Below are 20,116 nucleotides of genomic sequence, written 5' to 3'. Positions count from 1 at the left end.
TTTAACCAAAACCATATGAAATTTTGTTGCTAATACCACAAACAGTAAAGTCACTGCTATATCTTGTGTCATGCAAACATGGGCTCAACACAAATTTTATGAGATCTGGTAGCATACATTACCTGAGGCTGTAATAGTGGTAGAAGTGGTGGTAACAGTGATAGTGGCAGCAGCAGGACTAGTTTTCTGGGAAGCCTTCATTGTATCTGATTTTCCCTGTCTCTGTTGAACTTCTTGCCAGTACTTTCTGAGCCCATGAACTGGAGGTTCTTTATCACCCTGGGTTGTCTGCATTTGTTGTTTGACTCTATGGATTGTCTGTTTACTACATCCAGTCACAAGGCTGATGAACAGGTTACAATTTACCCTATTACCTCCTGCAGATAAATAAATAAATACATATTCCATGTATCACTGGGCAAGAAGTTAACAAATGTTTAACTTGTCTGGAATAATGACTTCTCTGAAACTTGTCAGGAATAATGACTTCTCAGAAAGTGAATGCTAAAGTTTTACTTCAATATATATAAATTTATGTTGGCGGACTAAAGTTAGAAAAGTGGACAATCAAGGCCCATAACTCCTAAAATTATACCACAGAATGTGGAAAATTAAACTTGTTCAAGGTCTCATCAAGAAAATTCTTCATACAAAATTTGGCTGCAATCCTGATACTTTGTGGAAATTTAAGTTATGAATAAAGGAAATCAGGGGCTACAACTCCTGTAAATGATCACAAGGAAGTTCGGAACTAAGGGAAATCAGGGGCTGCAACTCCTGTAAATGATCACAAGGAAGTTAGGAACTAAGGTGGTGCTCACCAGATAATATGTACTTTTGAGAGAGTGACATATGTAAGGTGAAGTAGTTCGCATTTAAAACATGCACAGTGGAGAGAATGTTTGCATACCTCTATGCTACATTAGTGTAATGTGGATGATATTTCTTTTGGATATTGTACTTTTGGAAGTTTTACATGATTTAAGCACACTGCTAACTAAAATGACTGCTCCCTTGTGTTAAAAAATCAATCTGAATTAGTCTAAAGTACACTATACATAGCAGCTATTAAAATAGGGAAAATGAATTTTGCCAGACTAGACAATATCAGCTTCTGAAAGTGCAATGAATGAATTACCAAATATATAAAATGTAAAAAAAGTTATCGGCTCTTTTTTATACAATTTACCTCTGAAGTTCAGGAAGTGAAAATCACCAAGTAGAGCTAGCACTTTTTTGAAAGGTGCACATTTGAAGTAAGGCCAAGCTGTATACTCTATAACCCATAGTACACCCATCAATCATACACCAAAATAAAGGGAATTAAAGGTTCTTTGCATTATACCTAAGATATACAAGGTCTTTTTTAAATAGCCAGTATAACCAGTGAGCAAAGCCAGGGACATTCTTTTTCTTTAAAATCCTAACCCTATGCAAAATGCGAAACTGTATAGCGCCACCTTAAAGAAAATATAAAAATGTTTGCAATTATTTTTTTTTATTTTCATATAATTATGTATGAGGTTCTGAATAAAATGGTACATTCATATTGATGTTAAGCATGAAAATAAGCTAATTATGATCATTTTTCTCTTGCTTCCATAATTTGCCATGAGGTATGTTTGTGTGAGTAGTGACCTTAATTATGGGGAAATTAGAAGTCTTAGAATATAGGAATAGAGTCAACTTAAATTTAAAACTGTTGCAATAAGTGACAGAAATATATGGTGAAAATGTTTCTTTTCATTTATTTGCAATGAAATAAAAAAATAAATGGAGAGAAAGTGAATTCGCTTCTTCCATATTAAACAATAGGCAAATATTTTACACTTTGACCTTTGACCTTTATGAACTTGATGAGTTACCTCCCTTTTCTAATTGTAAAATTCATTGTTGATATCTCAAAAATAATTCTGGCTAGCTTCATGTTCCTGTCATTCAGCATAACATTGGCTGCTATGTTTACAAAATGTAATGTGCATTCTTAAAATAGCTCACTTTTATCATGGGGGGGGAGGCTGGACTTGTTAGAGACTCTGACACTCATAAATACTGTTCTGTGGGGGAAAAGGCAGGAGAATTATTCAAAAGGATTGTTTTGATGCGTGCGACTTAAATGTTTCAGCCATATAAACATAATTAAATCATACAAAAATAATACCTATATCTTCTTTATGGTGGCGCTCACCAGATAATATGTACTTTTGAGAGAGTGACATATGTAAGGTGAAGTAGTTTGCATTTAAAACATGCACAGTGGAGAGAATGTTTGCATACCTCTATGCTACATTAATGTAATGTGGATGATATTTCTTTTGGATATTGTACTTTTGGAAATTTTACATGATTTAAGCACACTGCTAACTAAAATGACTGCTCTCTTGTGTTAAAAAATCAGTCTGAATTAGTCTAAAGTACACTATACATAGCAGCTATTAAAATAGGGAAAATGAATTTTGCCAGACTAGACAATACCAGCTTCTGAAAGTGCAATGAATGAATTACCAAATATATAAAATGTGAAAAAAGTTATCGGCTCTTTTTTATACAATTTACCTCTGAAGTTCAGGAAGTGAAAATGACCAAGTAGAGCTAGCACTTTTTTGAAAGGTTCACATTTGAAGTAAGGCCAAGCTGTATACTCTGTAACCCATAGTACATCCATCAATCATACATCAAAATAAAGGGGATTAAAGGTTCTTTTAATTATACCTAAGATAAACAAGGTCTTTTTTAAACAGCCAGTATAACCAGTGAGGAAATCCGGGGAAATTCTTTTCCTTTAAAATCTTAACCCTATGCAAAATGCAAAACTGTATAGCGCCACCTAAAGGAAATCAGGGGCTGCAACTCCTGTAAATGATCACAAGAAAGTTAGGAACTAAAGGAAATCAGGAGCTGCAACTCCTGTAAATGATCACAAGGAAGTTAGGAACAAAAGGAAATCAGGAGCTGCACCTCCTGTAAATGATCACAAGGAAGTTAGGAACAAAAGGAAATCAGGGGCTGCAATTCCTGTAAATGATCACAAGGAAGTTCGGAACTAAAGGAAATCAGGGGCTGCAATTCCTGTAAATGATCACAAGGAAGTTAGGAACTAAAGGAAATAAGGAGCTGCAACTCCTGTAAATGATCACAAGGAAGTTCGGAACTAAAGGAAATCAGGAGCTGCAACTCCTGTAAATGATCACATGGAAGTTAGGAACTAAATGAAATCAGGGGCTGCAGCTCCTGTAAATGATCACAAGGAAGTTAGGAACTAAAAGAAATCAGGGGCTGCAACTCTTGTAAATGATCACAAGGAAGTTAGGAACGAAAGGAAATCAGGAGCTGCACCTCCTGTAAATGATCACAAGGAAGTTAGGAACTAAAGGAAATCAGGGGCTGCAACTCCTGTAAATGATCACAAGGAAGTTAGGAACTAAAGGAAATCAGGGGCTGCAACTCCTGTAAATGATCACAAGGAAGTTAGAACTAAAGGAAATCAGGGGCTGCAACTCCTGTAAATGATCACAAGGAAGTTAGGAACTAAAGGAAATCAGGGGCTGCAACTCCTGTAAATGATCACAAGGAAGTTAGGAACTAAAGGAAATCAGGAGCTGCAAATCCTGTAAATGATCACAAAGAACACTGGAAAAATCAAACCTATTCAATAAATCTTCAGCATGAAGTTGCATGCTAAAATGTGGTTGAAATCTAAGTATCCTTGGTGAAGTTGTTCTGGGAGACCGGAGAAAAAATAGAAGGAAAAATGAAAGAAAACAGAATTAAGGGAATCAAGAACAAAAATATACAGAAGGTGTCACACTAAGACCAAAGGCTAGGCAGTGAAAGTTTGGGTAAAGAAATACAAAATACATTTTTTTAAATCTTAAAAATATTCTGTCAATAAAACAAAGAGCTTATGTTAGCTGATGGGACATATTTATCACATCAAACAGATATTATGAAAGTTATAAACAGTTTTATAAGGAACTGTATAAATGCGGATGTGTTCAACTTCACAAAGATGATGTTTCTCAGATTCATCAATAACGTTATGAATTTAAGAGATAAGACTACTGTGAAAGGGTCATCAATAACATTATAAAGTTAAGAGATAAGAGAATCATGCAAGGGTCTTCACTAACATGATGAAGTTAAAAAATAATAAAATTGTGCATGGGTCTACTTATAATCCATGAATGTGGTAAGCCTTGGAAACATACTCGAAAATGGAAGAAGTCTAGGCTGAGACAAATTCGCTACCAAGTTCAAATTATTTTGTTCTAAAAGAATTAAGGTGTTTTCTATGTAAATTAATAAACCAGGGATATACCTGCAGGAATACATTCAGACTTTCAAACGCATAGAGCTATCACATGTTTCACAAGGAAAGAAAAAGATAGAAAATGCATTAAAAAATGGAGACCTATATCCTTTTTAAATGATGATTATCAGATTGCTCTGGCAGCTTAAAAGTCAGCTAGGAATAAAAAATTTCTTTAGATAATTAGTGATAATCCAAAAGGTGTTATGCACGGATGATTCAGCAGAGAAAATATCAATCTATGTATGATATCATGAAAATAGATACAGTCAAACCCACTTATCTTAACCTCAGTTATCTCGAGAACCTGTGTATATTGAGCATTTTGGTTTAATCCTGAAAAATCCTTGTTTGTTATGCAAATTTTTACCTGCTTATCTCTACCTCTTTTAAGTTGATAAGCCAATTATGTCGGGCATAAGTTTTGGTCCGAAGTAACGTGGACCTGCCTAATTCGACAAAATGCAACTTTTAATGTCCAACTCTGAGAAATTTTACAACGAATGATCTGGCATTTCTTTTACTACCAGTACCTCATACCAGCAAGGATGGAAAAAGTCGGTACAAATGTTAATCAATTGATCTCATCAATGCATGGTTTATCACTTGCACAGAGAGGAGAAAATTATTTTGTAAACAATAGTTTAGAGTAATGAAGGTAAATGAATGCATTTCTGACCTTTACAGGAGCTTCGTTCATAACGCATTTCTGACCTTTATAGGAGCTGTGTTCATAATGGACAGCGTCACATGTCAATACCAAGACAAAATAGTTAATTCCACACAGCATTGCAAATTTTATCTTATCTGTACTCAGCAATATATCAGGTCAGCACCATGAAATGTAGCTAAAAATACCTAATTTGTTTTACACTATATATTTAAACTGAATTAGTTCCTTTTAGCTACATTTAATGACATTAACCTGAAAATTTACAGAATTATAGATAGGATAAAATTCACGATGCTTTGTGGACGAAACTATAGTGTAATCCCATTCCAATGTCATCACAGTCAGTCATCAACTTAATCCATACACAAGTAACAAATTTCGTTCAGAGTTCACTTATAAATAAATAGTTAAAGTGTTTCCATGCTTGGAGTGAGCATAAGCCTTCAATTTCAGCATGGCTTGATCACAAGATTTACAATCATCTATAAATAGAAACCAAAAAAAAGATGCAGACTAATTTGATAACTACAATAACAATAACAGTGATGATAATGATGATGATAATGAAAATTATGATGATGAAACACCACCAAGAACAACAGTATCAACAGCATTGCTATATACCTGCTGGTGTCAGCATTTCTGCCATAACCCTACGGGCCTCTGCTTGCGAGGTAAGAGCTCTTTCCCTCCATTTCTCCAGCAGACGACAATGGGTGGCAGCCATCTGCAATCAGGAATTGATTGAAAAATTAATGAAATACAGTAAATGAACTATTTTCATGGGGGTACAAATTATCATGGAATCAATGTTAAGACCCATAGAACTACTCTGTATATTAATCACCTATTCAAATAAATTATGTATGACTCATACAAGAATAATCACAATGGGGTCATCTATTTTAGAAAGTGTCCAACTAGTACATGAAATTACAATATTTGGCCAAATGCCTATTCTTTAGCCCTGTACTACTAGGTACTAGGATTTCAAAGGCTACGTATTTCTCCAAAGACCAGGGAACCAGTGTTGTTATTTTTTCAATTTTTTTTTTAAAGAGAGGGGTGGACTTACCATTGAAGAAAGCTCTGTTAAGCAAACATTTGCCAAAATTATGTAAAATCTAATGATGGGCTTATCCTGTGGGTACCACTATCATATTGTCTCAAGTATCACTATCACTAACACACACAGTGGGTACCACTATCATATTGTCTCAAGTAACACTACCACTAACACACACAGTGGGTACCACTATCATATTGTCTCAAGTAACACTACCACTAACACACACAGTGGGTACCACTATCATATTGTCTCAAGTAACACTATCACTAACACACACAGTGGGTACCACTATCATATTGTCTCAAGTAACACTACCACTAACACACACAGTGGGTACCACTATCATATTGTCTCAAGTAACACTACCACTAACACACACAGTGGGTACCACTATCATATTGTCTCAAGTAACACTACCACTAACACACACAGTGGGTACCACTATCATATTGTCTCAAGTAACACTATCACTAACACACACAGTGGGTACCACTACCATATTGTCTCAAGTATTATTATCACTAACACACACAGTGGGTACCACTACCATATTGTCTCAAGTAACACTACCACTAACACACACAGTGGGTACCACTATCATATTGTCTCAAGTATCACTATCACTAACACACACAGTAGGTACCACTATCATATTGTCTCAAGTAACACTACCACTAACACACACAGTGGGTACCACTATCATATTGTCTCAAGTAACACTACCACTAACACACACAGTGGGTACCACTATCATATTGTCTCAAGTAACACTATCACTAACACACACAGTGGGTACCACTATCATATTGTCTCAAGTAACACTACCACTAACACACACAGTGGGTACCACTATCACATTGTCTCAAGTAACACTACCACTAACACACACAGTGGGTACCACTATCATATTGTCTCAAGTAACACTACCACTAACACACACAGTGGGTACCACTATCATATTGTCTCAAGTAACACTATCACTAACACACACAGTGGGTACCACTACCATATTGTCTCAAGTATTATTATCACTAACACACACAGTGGGTACCACTACCATATTGTCTCAAGTAACACTACCACTAACTCACACAGTAGATACCACTACTGTATTGTCTCAAGTATCAGTATCACTATTATCACTAACACAAACAGTGGGTACCACTACCATACATATTGTCTCAATTATCATTGTCACTAACACAAACAGTGGGTACCACTACCATACATATTGTCTCAATTATCATTGTCACTAACACAAACAGTGGGTACCACTACCATACATATTGTCTCAATTATCATTGTCACTAACACAAACAGTGGGTACCACTACCATACATATTGTCTCAATTATCATTGTCACTAACACAAACAGTGGGTACCACTACCATACATATTGTCTCAATTATCATTGTCACTAACACAAACAGTGGGTACCACTACCATACATATTGTCTCAATTATCATTGTCACTAACACAAACAGTGGGTACCACTACTGTATTGTCTAATGAATCAATATCACTAACACTCTACTACTGCACTGTCTCAAGTATCACTACCACTAACAGTGATACAGCGTGTAGCACTGTGACTTATGTAATCTCAGATCTGCATACTGCATGTGTAGATCTGTCTATTCTTCCTTCAACCAACAACACAGACCCTGATCTGTTGCAGTATATGACAACAGATCCAGGTTTACACTGATCATAACTGCAAATCTGTTACACAACTAGAGTACCAAGAATCAGTTCTAATTCTTACCATAACACAGTTGTAAACACAGCAGGGTTTAGATAGTATCTCGGTGAAGGTAACCAATGTCCCTGCAAGTTTTCTCTTGAGAAGTCTGCTGGAGTTCTGCAATGGAATAAAATATAACAATAGACACAAAGGACCAGTCCTGGCACCAATTTCTTTTATCTAACTTTACATAAATCACACATGGAGCATGAGGGAATAATTGAGCACAATGAAATAACCTGAGCACAAGGGAATAGGTTGAGCATGAGGAAATGACTTGAGCAATGAGGGAATATCTGAGGCGCAAGGGAAACATCTGAGCTATGGGGTTTAACATCTTTCTTGAGTGGTCTGTCAAATCGCTTAAATCCCAGTATCACACCTGTCAAATCAGGTCTTAATGCTCTGATCAGGATAGGAGCAAAGTCTCGGCTCAGGATATTTGATTAATTGGACTTAAATTTTATCAAATCAGTTTGCTGAATTCTATGTAAGCTTGAGGCATGTTCTCTTTGGTAATTCTAGTACTGAATTTGAAAAAGACCAATATGATATTCTTCCGGAACATATTTCAACAATCTAGAACCTTGAACTGTATCTTATTGTAAATTTCCTTCTAATTGAACATTTTATTTTTGTGTAGTGGTTCAAAATGACTACAAGATTTCAATAAACCGATAAAAGATAATCAGATGTATACATTTGTCTGAAATATTTTAGAAAATACAATATTCCTAGTTAAAATGCAAGTTCTGTTCTAATTAACGCATGCATAGATATTCCAAGAGACATACTGTTGAAGTAATTCACCGCAACACAATTTCATGTAATAAATATGATGACATTACTGAATTTATGACAATTTATTGCTGAAAAAATATTCTTTCAATTTGTAGTTTTTAAAAGTATAGATTATCTGAAACCATGCAGTTTTTTTGGCATTGAAAAATTGCCGAAATATTTCAATTTGAAACAAAAACAAAAGAACTTCATTTAAACATTTCAATGCTAATGTAATGAACAGTTTGCAAATGTCATAAATACCACTTGTCATACCTTTTCCGTCTTTAAGGTTTTATGCAAAAAGTTGTTAGAATACAGCAGAATCCTCTGGGACCCTCTTTCACACAGACCATTTCCTTTCTTCAAGTGGCTACGAGACTTCAAGACAAATTCAGTATAAATTTTGGATCGTTTGTGGCCACTTCCCAAACCAACATTTTTACTGAAGAAAAGAACTGTAAGATGAGATAGTCTGCAAGTGATATTAATTTGAAATCTTTCATATAAACAGAGAATAAAATGGAAGAAATTGGAAGGCAATTATTATATATTATGTCTTACAAAGAAAACAAATCAACCTGTGTGTGTGTGTTTTGGATATTTAATGTACCTTTAAACAAATTTCAGTTATATCGCAACAATGTCTGTACTGTGACAGTTTATAGTGATAGTTTAGCACTGAAGCATCATGCCACAGACATGTAGCATCGTGTCCCACCCAGTCACATTATCCTGACACCAGGCTGATCAGTCCTAATACTAACCTCTTAATGCTGAGCACCAAGCAAGGCAGCTGCTAGTATCATTTTAATAAAAGTCTTTGGTATGACTTAGCTGGGGTTCCAACCCTCGACTTTCTGCATCCGAGGCAGATGTTCTATCCACTAGGCCATTGGAGTGGTCAAATAATGAACTAAAATCAATCCTTTTATGCTTAATGTATACGTAAACGTCCAATGAATGACACCATTCATGTGACAATTCACCAATAGCAGGGTAAACTCAGTCAAGTTTTACAAAGCATCTGGCATGAAACATGATACATAAACATTTTATAAAACTGCAACAAAAATGTACTTCATGTGTAACATTTCAAAGGGTAGCATTCTTTCCAATAAATCTTTTAACTTAACTTTATTCAACTTCTCAGATTTTTGAAGTAAAATATGTTCTTCATAATATGTCAGGAGTCCTTCCATTAGGTTGCAAATCAAGCCCTCTCAGAATAAAAGATGCAAACATCACCTGCCCAATGAATCATAAATGATACAAGAGTGTTTTCCCTTAGGATAATGTGATTGTTACAAAAAATCACATAATATATCAAACTCTACTGGGGTGGAAGTCATTCTTTTCCTGTGGTGTAGCTATGCAGTGGTCTTGGGATTGAGTACCTGTATTATGACTGGTTAAGAAGCATTGAAAAAATATTTTGCTTAATAAATTGGTATCTTCTTCAAATACATTACCTGATCATAATGTTAGGACAATAGGTAAAAGGTGGAGGAAGTTACATTACCTTACCCTAAAGTTGGTCCTGGCCCTGTCTCCAAAGATATATTAAGTGGCAGCTTTGCATGTCATATGTGAGACAGGCAAAATATTGCAGAGATAGACAAAATACAGCCACAAGGGAATTATGTTTTTTGTCAATGCTAAACCTGTGAAAGTAGAGTATCCTATCTTAGTATCAAGCTGCTGGGTGACTTCTAAAAATAGCTGCTAAGTTGCTGATATCAAGTCAAACTGAGTCTTAAATACGTTTTGTCAAGTCAAATTTGTGTTTTAGCAATATCTTTCAATTTGGTGTACAGTAGTCTCCCTCTTGAACGGCCCCCCTGACCAGTGGCCACTTGCTCCTTACGGCCAAAATCCATTGGCACTGATGAGTTTGTGTTCAAAAGTACCCCTCGCGAAAGGCCACCCAGCTAATGTGACCAGTGGCCAGCATATTAGTGCAATAATATAAAATTTACCCCTCACAAGCGGATGCATTTTATCTGAATATATATCCAGAACCAGTATTTTATTCATAAGTTTCCCGATGTCAGGTTTTCGTTACTGAAAGAAGTGTTGAGTAAAGTACATGTACCACTAAGGTTAATATTATATCATTTATGCCTCACGAGAAGCCAAATTTATTCCATAAAAACCGAGAAAGACTCAAATTTTAATCCATACAAAAGGGTAAGTACATGTAATCCAATTAGTTTTACTGCTGTGTTATCATAAGATGTCCGGTTTAGTCACTCTGATAATTGTTAAGATTACAATTATTGAACAGTAGTAACAACTGAGAAGTGGCAGTATCGATGTACAATACCCAAGTCAGCAGGAAAATGGTTTGATAGCCTTTATGGCTTACTTTAGTAAGATGTTGAGCTCGTTCACTTTGATAATTAGTGGCTATTACTAATGACAATAATTGTCAAAATTATGAATCCTAACAGCCGCGAGGTCAAATCTGTGTGATGTTAATGGTACATATCGAAGCCATTTTGGTTTCTCTCACTTAGAGTAAAGAAATGTATAAAAACAATAGGGTACCAGACTGCGACTAACAAATCACGTGACAAGATCACTTCCTTTAAAAACACACAGCAATTTGTTTAGATGGATACAAAATTGTTTTATCAGTTTTGTAGTTCACAACATGAATAACTTACTGCAAAAAGATCAACATGTTATCGAGGAAAAGAAAAATTCTCAGTTTAGAAGAGAAAGTGAAAATAGTTCAACTGACGGGGGTGGGGTTTGGGTGGGTGTTGAGGATCCTTGCAGAAAACTAATGTCGGGAAGACTCAGATAAACAATATCGTGAAAGATAATGAAACAATTCTGCAGAAGTGGGAAGGTGAAATGGATGTAGAAAGGAAGATTGTTTGAGCCAGGAGACGTTTGTATCCTGATTTGAATGACAAGAAAAAGCAACAATTTTGTCAGTTGAATTGGGATATGACGACTTTACTGTAAGTAACAGATGGTTGCACAGATTTCAAGTGCGACACAATATTAAGTGTTCTGTCCTTAGTGGAGAATCAGCTGATGTTAATAATTAAGTTGTCGAAGACTGGAACAAAAGACTAAACGATATATACAGGGGATATGACAGCAAGGATATTTTTTATTGTGACGAGACTGGTTTGTTTTTTAGACTGTTACCAACAAAGTGACAGATGCTGTGATCTGTAACATAATTATAAAGACAGTTTTATCAATGGTTATTCATAGCATTCTTTTGAAAATGATGACACAGTTTGTTTTACATTTATTTCACAACATGCATGTGATTTTTTTAATGAAAATATTAAATGTTTTAGAATTAAATGTACTTGTGACTTTCTTCATATGTATTTACTATTTGCATTTGTCATCCCCCTCTAGAAAGGCCACCCTCATTATAAGGCCACTTCCCTGATGCATTAGGGGTGGCCTTATAAGAGGGGGACTACTATAATCATCATAAATGTGATGCGCCCTCTGGTATTCAAATTTGAAAAGTGTCACCCTAATGTCACAGCGATGCCACGAGAATTAGCATTGAGAATCTAATTAAGTAATGACTGTGTTTCAATCTTTAACTTGCAGAAATGCTGGTTTCATTGCTACAATCAATTAAAAGTTGATTTGCATTAAATTATCAGGTTAATTAGTCTTTTGTGTCAACTCAAGCAAATGGGGGTAGGAAAAAATAGGTTAAAAGTATGCAAATCATACATGCCTAAAAACTTCTGATCAAGTATTAAGTCAGCTCATTTCAGTACATTAACTGAACACTGAGAATACTGCAAGTACTTGCAATATAATTAAAATATCTAATCACTGGTGTATCATGCTCATTTGTAAATCATGTGATCACCAACTGCAAAGAAACCAAGACAAAGTTTTGCAAGATGCAAGACTAATGTTGTTTCACAGACTGGATTTTATATAAAGAAGCAAGATCCAAAGTTTACAGTGAACATAAATTTTTGATTCAGCACTAGAGATTTGCTCCAGGATGAGCAGAAATATTTTTATAATGTGCAGTGAAATTGCAGCATCAACATATTTTCACTAATATAAGATAGAATTTTGATATTATTGTTGCTCTGAACAACTGTCACTCTTTTTTCACATAAATAGTATTATTCTGAATCTATGGTAACACTAGAATTTATCCACATTCACATGCAAAAACCAGTGACATGATACACCATCTTTATGCTGTACACATGTGATTTGTGTTGGAACCACCTTGAGGAATGTTTCAAATGGAACCAACTTGAGGAATGTTTCAAATGATCTTTCAAAGATTGGATATACTGTAAACAATGATAATTTATACAGAAATACCAAGATCATGCCTTTTACTGCCAATGATTCTCAATGTAATTATTAAATGAGTATTCAACTATTTACCCCCACCCACCCCACACTATCAATATCTATTCCCTTTATTAACTTTTCAGTAGTACCTCGGCAACTCATGCTCTTGGGTATGTTGTGTTGTGTTTGAGTTATAAAAAAGGCCTCGCCCTAATTAAAACCCAACATTTTCCAAAATAATCCTCATAAGTACGTACCCAAAATTATTTGCAATCGCTACAGACAACAATACAATTATTGAGGTAAATTAAACGGTCACCTTCTACATTTCCGTGGTGATACTGCAGTCTCGGCTGTACTGTAACATTTCTCTTTACTAAGCTGTAAAGCTTTTCTCAGCATCTCTATTAGTTCCTGGCCTCTAGTCTCGTACAATTCATCATTTTCTACAATAAACACAAAGTTATAAGCTTGGATAGTGCATCTGGTAATGTCATTGCTCATCTGACATTTGATTTCATTACTTTTATGAAACAATAACAATTTAATAATGTAAAACATTATAAATAAGCATGCAAAACAGTCATATAATAAAAATATATGCTATAATATTGTGGTATTCTTTGTTGTCAATAAAGTAATAATTACCCCATCTTTTTAAATTTTCATTGCTGATACATTAACAGACATGGAAAAATACAGACTCCTTGCTTGGCAACATTTTTTGAAAATTTGGTGACAAAATATTGAGACATAATTTTTTGAAGCCAGTACCATCCATGGGTACTCAGAATTTTTCTGAGTTCTCTGGTTTCTTCCATCCCAACATCTGTGCCATCAATTAAGAGCACATGGAATACAAGCATAAAACTTACTGTACAATACACAAACTGATACTTCAACTGCCATTACATACAATCTTGCTCTTTATATATTTGAGAGCTTCTAAGGTCAGAGGTCATTTGCAGTAAAACAGTCTACATTTAAATATGATTTCTGACAGCAATTACATCCTGAAATATAACAGTTTTTTATGTTTTGTATAGTTAATATTTTCTGTTCAATGATACCAATTTTTTATATAATTTAATAGATTTAAAATCTGTCTCATATACTTGAGTAAACATGATTGAACATAAGGAAATAACCATGCTAATCATGTTTGATGTATTACAAAGTTATGTAATCCACACATCTCTGATAATCTCTACATTGGTCTGTTGACAGAAAATAATTTTAAAATTAGAATTACGCTCTAGTCAGAATTCATCTGACTGCTATTCTTAGTCCACTAATAACACACATTATACAAAACAACCTGGAACTATCCTTTGAGCATGTAATTGCAACCTATCTAACATATGGTAATATACAAATACAGGTCAATGTACCTTACTGAAAATATGGTTGAGCCTTCGAGATGAATTACCATATCAAATGAATGAAAAATATGTCACAATGATTTGAACTTTTGGGAATCCCATTGACAGTGCTAAAACTATCAGATAGCCATACACCCAGGACCCCACTAATTTCAGATCTGACCCATCCTGTATTCTAAGTAAGGCACCCACTGGGCTTGTTGAAAAAACTTCTAAATTTGATTGAAAAAACATGGATCTCACTGAAGAAATGCAGAAACAAAATTTTCAGTAATCTTTGAAAATTTTAAAAAAAGTAAACAATAAAGATACTTCCAGAATATGCCCATTACATACAGCATGTATAAATGGTAAACAGTCACGACTGGAGCTAAAACTATCCATTGAGCAGTTTAAACTGCAACAATTAAAAGGCAAGGAGGTCAGGTATAAACCATTTCACATATTAATTTGCTGACAATAGCTAGTGAGATGTGTGTGAATAATGCATTGGGTGAGCCCACTACTAATTTACATAGGTAAGATCAGGAAGTGGAACAGCTCAATATAGATAAATCAAAGAGATGTTATATGTATGTTATACCAACAAGTAGATCTCCACCTTTTTTTGGACATTACTGGTAGTACTGCCAGTAATGTCAGAAAAAAAGTGGAGATCTATTTTTTTGTCTTGATGAATGTAGGAGAAGAAAGTTATTACATATCATTGCCTTGAATTAGAATGTTTAAGCCCCATGTATTATAGATTTTTGACAATTTGTGAACAGTGGCAACGTTTCTTTGAAGTCAGATTTTTACTGCAACTATAAAAGATGCAAAGCATGATCATTTCAGTTGTTAGAATAGTGTTCACTTGTGATTCATTCTTTAAGCTGATTATGGAATTAATTAACTAACAGCAAAACTCAACAAAAATAACTTTCAGAATTCCTGGTTGATGGAATTTTACTTTGTGAAGCACATCAGCAAAAAGAAGGGGTGGGGGCAATTAATTATTTGCACATACTGTAAACAACATATCAACATACGTCAACTTGGTTTGACCAGGATTCGCTCAGAGAACCAGCAGACAAGTTGGAACAGCAGGACCATTCAGTCTCTAGAAAATGTAGTGATCAAAACTAACGAGCCCTTCATTACCTTCAAACCTCCTACTGAATTAATATTTGAAGTGTAGCAATTGCAATGTTGTGTGGAAATAATATTAAGAAAAGGGTATTTTGGGGCATATGGAAATTGGAGTCCAGGCTTGCGTAATTTCAGTCAGGGCTTGTCATATTTTTAAAGTCACCTGCCCTTTTCTTTGAGCACTGCCATAGAAAATGAACAGTAATATAACAAAATATAAGGAGGGACACAAATACATCCTACAATCTTTCTTCTACATATTTCCATACATAGGACAGCCCAGAAAAGTCAAAGCAGAAGATTTATCAAATCTGATCAAGAGACTTCACTTCCAGTCTGGATGATTTTCATCCACTCATTTTTACCAAGCAGAAAGGACAAAAAAGCATAAAGAAATCAATTTCAACATGATTAGATAGCATACAACCAAATCAGTACATAATTAAACAATGAGTCCCTCAAAGATTTTAAGATGGTCATTATGGCAGCCGTACTGGACCCATGACTGGCACTAATTTTATTTAGGTCCACTGAGCCATCAAAAGAGGTCTATTGGTGGAAAAACCATGCTGACACTGTCATCCAGTGGGACAGGAGCAGAGATAATATTTTCAAGAATGATCATCCATTCAGGAGTATCTTTAACAAGATTTTCAAGATGGCTACTGAGGTGGTCCTATTGGCTGTCAGATCATCACCATTTCATTTAAGACCGACTGGACATCATAAGAAGTCTTCTGGTGAAAACCCCATATCAATATGTCTTTGTTTTCAAGTAGAGTTGTGATAAGATGTTTAAGATGGCTGCCATGGTGGCCAAATTGAATATCGGATTGGCACAATTTTCATTTAGAACCAACTAGACATCATAAATGTCTTTTAGTGAAAACTAACTGTTGATACGATCATCCATTCCTCTGGAGTAGCAAGGGCAAGATTTTCACGAGGCTGTGTTGGTGGCAATATTGGATATTGGATTGGCACCATTTTCATTTAGAATGAACCAGATATCATAAAAAGTCTTTTAATGAAAACTCCATTTTGATATCACAACTCACGCAGGAGGATTAGCAATAAAAACAATTTCAAAATGGCCACTGTGGCTGCCATATTGGAAGTTAGATCAGAATCATTTTCACTTAGGACCAACTAGACCATAGGATGAATCTTCGTGTAAAGTTTCAAGGCAATCCTTCAATCAATTTAGAAGAAGAAGCAATAATAAACTGTTGCTATTGGCTGGACAGACAACATATGGCCAGTACAGCATGAGAAATAAATTGATCACAATTGTCTGAGAACAGTAAAGCATGTAACATCACTATTTTCTATTGATGATGGTAAAGAAGCATGATTTTTTTTTCCAATTTCTATTTAACTATATTAGCATCACTACTTATTGAAAGACATGCACACAATTATCTATCTTTATTTCTTTTTGAAAACTGTGCTTTTTTAAATAATTAAATGTGCAAATACTTTGAAGTGAAAAACATATTTTAACACAAACTAAAATTATATGTTTGTGTAGTATCCCCCTCCCAACAACATTCATCAAAATTTGGACTATTCTCACTATACAACAGTTCAATCCATAATGAGGTTGGCAGTTATGGACACCAACTTCATTGTATAATATCAAAGCACTATAAATAAACAGACTTTATAATAAATATATGCCGGCATTTATGTGGAAATTTCATAATGGCTCTAAGACAAATATTCAGTGTGATTGCTTTCAAAAGGGTCAGATGATTATGTATGATACATTTACTTATGATGTGTGTGTATATATATATATATATATATATATATATATATATATATATATATATATATATATACTTAAAACTGATTCTGTTTAAGTACCTTGTACATAAAATGTAAAGGAAATCAACTCCCAATATTTAAATTCAAATGAGCTATCTGATCATCAAGTACCTTTGATAATTTCTCTATATTCTAGAATTTGGTAAGTTCTGAAGTGTTCAATGAAGGTTTAAGTTGCTGGAAATGCCAGACACTAAAATGCTTTGAATGAATTCACCATATGACATATATATTATGCAAGCATCATGTTGATCAGGTTGTATGTACTAAAAACCAAACAACACTAATAAGAAAATAATATTAAAAAACAAACAGCATTTCTGTTGGAGAAATGTATAGTTTTAATGTTATATCCGAAATTTTGCAATGTCATCCTTTTAATTTCCAAAATGGAAGAATTCTGGCACTGATGGTAGGAATTATATTGTAACTTAGGAGATTCAAATATTCACAATCTGACAGAATATGAGGAATTAACACTTACCCACAATCAGAGAAATTATGTGGAATTAACACTTACCCATTACATACTTCTGGATACAACCACAAATCCTATCTGTTATTGGTGGGCAATACAGTCTGCTAGCTGAATAAACAAAGCAAAACAAAAGCAAAACATAAACTGATGTCAAACTAAATTATGTTTAATAATCCTTATTTCTAAAAATCAAGCATTAATTAATATTGTACCATATGTTAAAAAGACTAATTACACAAAAACCATGTACCCCTATGTTTGTCTCAGCACAATCTGAAAACAATTCTCTTCCTCTTCACCCTATTCTAGACAGAAATTCAGAATTATCAAAATGATCCACAAACTTTTATTTTTACAAGAAAGAAATTGTTTCCCTACCTAATCTGAATTTATGGCATCTGGCAACAAAAAATAATGAAAATCACTACTACTCTTTGCAATATAAAGACCAAGTTTCAAGACTATTGTGGCATCCAGTGGTAATGATCTGTAGAAATGAAGATTAATGGTAATGTTCTTTACAAAATATATTTCCGAGTTGAGTTGCATCCTAAGGCAATAGGAATACTCTGAAGAGTGCATATTAAACGTGCTACCTTGTTTTGTGCATTCATTTTTTTTTTCTCCCCTGGATTTTTATTTTCTTTTTGCTTGTTTAAATGGCATCCTTAACACACTATTGGTTATATCATGACAAGAAAATGGGAGCTAGGTGCCTTTCCCAAGATCACACCAAGGCAACCAACATGGGCTGGCCAAAGCAGGCATCAGTCTTGTGACCTTAGGACTACAAGTCCAACACTCTACAAATTGAGCTACCACAGCTCCATGAGCAGTTTGAGTAATATAGCAGTACGAGTAATACTAGTTATTCTGTAAAGTAAGTACATGTAGCCCGAGTTGAAACAGGCAACCTATATTAAAAGTGCAGCATGGGTTGCTAGCAAAACAGCGAGAACCAATATAGAGAACTTGACATATGTTTATTGAACATTCCCCCTTTACCCAAGAGTAAGCATGTTGAAAAACTACTTAGCTCTGGTCTTAACCTTTTTAAACTTTATACTAGTTTTAAAATAAAGATCAATAAATTGAAATTAAATTAAAATTAAAATCATGCCATGAGTTCATTCAGTGTGTGTAAATAATTCCTTCATTGCCTAAATGCCCATCAAAGCTGTCTGAATAAGTTACATGACTGGTTATAGAAAAAAATGGAAATCCCAGTTTTTTATGGAATATGCTTAGACGAGTTCCTTTGTTTCTGTTCTTGCCATTCAACTGCTCATCAAATTTCTAATTTAGTGACCATAATAATCCTTAACACTAATCTCATAAGAACTGCACTTATAAAAAAAAAACTTAGATTTTCAAAACTTTTGTTATTAAAACTTCTGTTTTCTGTTATCACTGGTGACATGATAGTCCAAACTCTGATAGTCCAAACATTTTATTAATAAACTACTCGTAAAAAAAGGCAAATTGATTAGGTTCAAATTTTGAATTAATTTCTGAAATTTCAGAAAATACTTTGGAAAGATATATATATATATATATATATATATATATATATATATATATATATATATATATATATATATATATATATATATATAATACCTGCTGGTTCTCCAAACTTCTCCGCTAGAGTCTTGGCAAACTGTCTTGCCTTTGTAAGATAGTCATCTCTCTCCTTCTCTGACAAAACTTTCTTCGGCTTTTTCTGTCGGATTGGTCTGTCAAATGCTAGCCCTACAAAATACAATAATCTCCATTATGCAATGGCAGATCTGGGTCTGTGCAGTTTGCAGTTGGACTTGACTTATAAACAAGTATACATGATAACTCACAGTGAAATTACAGCATAAAGAATGCAGTCTTTGGGGATTAGGGCATTCTTTGAGCAACCTGTTTGGGATTCTTGCCCAAATGCCAAGTATATGTTCTCAGACGTGCCTGAGTGTACTTACCCTATCAGCCCGAGTTGATCTCAACACAAAAAGGTAATGGGACATTGACACCATAAATGTTCCACCACATTTGTTCTTGTCCACTCCCACTTCAGAAGTGGTGTCAGTTCTCAACCCGAGAACTGGGTTTTTGAGATTGAGGCAATAAAACCCCCAGTTTTTGTGTCTTTCCTAAGGGCACCATAGGAATCATACAGTTGCACCCATTTATTGGGCGAGAAAAACCAAAAGGAACTTCTCAAATCTAGCATTGTACAGTACTGATTTATGTCAATAAGATCATGTAATATACATAATTTTCCTTTCCTAATAAACAATATTATTAACATGCAAATTTCCTTACTTTCCTGCAATGTATGAAAAATGGTTTATTTAAATTACACAAGACATGTCATTAAAATAAACATCTATGAATGTAATGCACTGTCTGTCTGACAGAAC

At 34.5% G+C, this 20,116-nt stretch overlaps 1 protein-coding gene across 1 annotated transcript in view; it reads right to left on the bottom strand.

Moving 5' to 3' along the window:
* Positions 1-20,116, bottom strand: part of LOC149778839 (uncharacterized) — a 37,619-nt gene that overhangs the window by 9,054 nt on the left and 8,449 nt on the right. Inside the window, exons 5-11 of the mRNA XM_089939587.1 lie at positions 19,326-19,457; positions 17,748-17,813; positions 13,207-13,333; positions 8,853-9,021; positions 7,818-7,913; positions 5,607-5,709; positions 123-377 (exon numbers count right to left, since the gene is read on the bottom strand). Coding sequence (XP_089795713.1) covers positions 123-377; positions 5,607-5,709; positions 7,818-7,913; positions 8,853-9,021; positions 13,207-13,333; positions 17,748-17,813; positions 19,326-19,457 — 948 coding nt within the window. The remainder of the gene's footprint in view (positions 1-122; positions 378-5,606; positions 5,710-7,817; positions 7,914-8,852; positions 9,022-13,206; positions 13,334-17,747; positions 17,814-19,325; positions 19,458-20,116) is intronic.

Source organism: Sinohyriopsis cumingii, chromosome 17 (genome assembly GCF_028554795.1).
Source record: "Sinohyriopsis cumingii isolate HCF-2022 chromosome 17, ASM2855479v2, whole genome shotgun sequence".
In the NCBI taxonomy this organism is placed as follows: domain Eukaryota; kingdom Metazoa; phylum Mollusca; class Bivalvia; order Unionida; family Unionidae; genus Sinohyriopsis; species Sinohyriopsis cumingii.
Note: the sequence above shows the minus strand (reverse complement) of the source record. Positions and strands in the feature narration are given on the sequence as shown.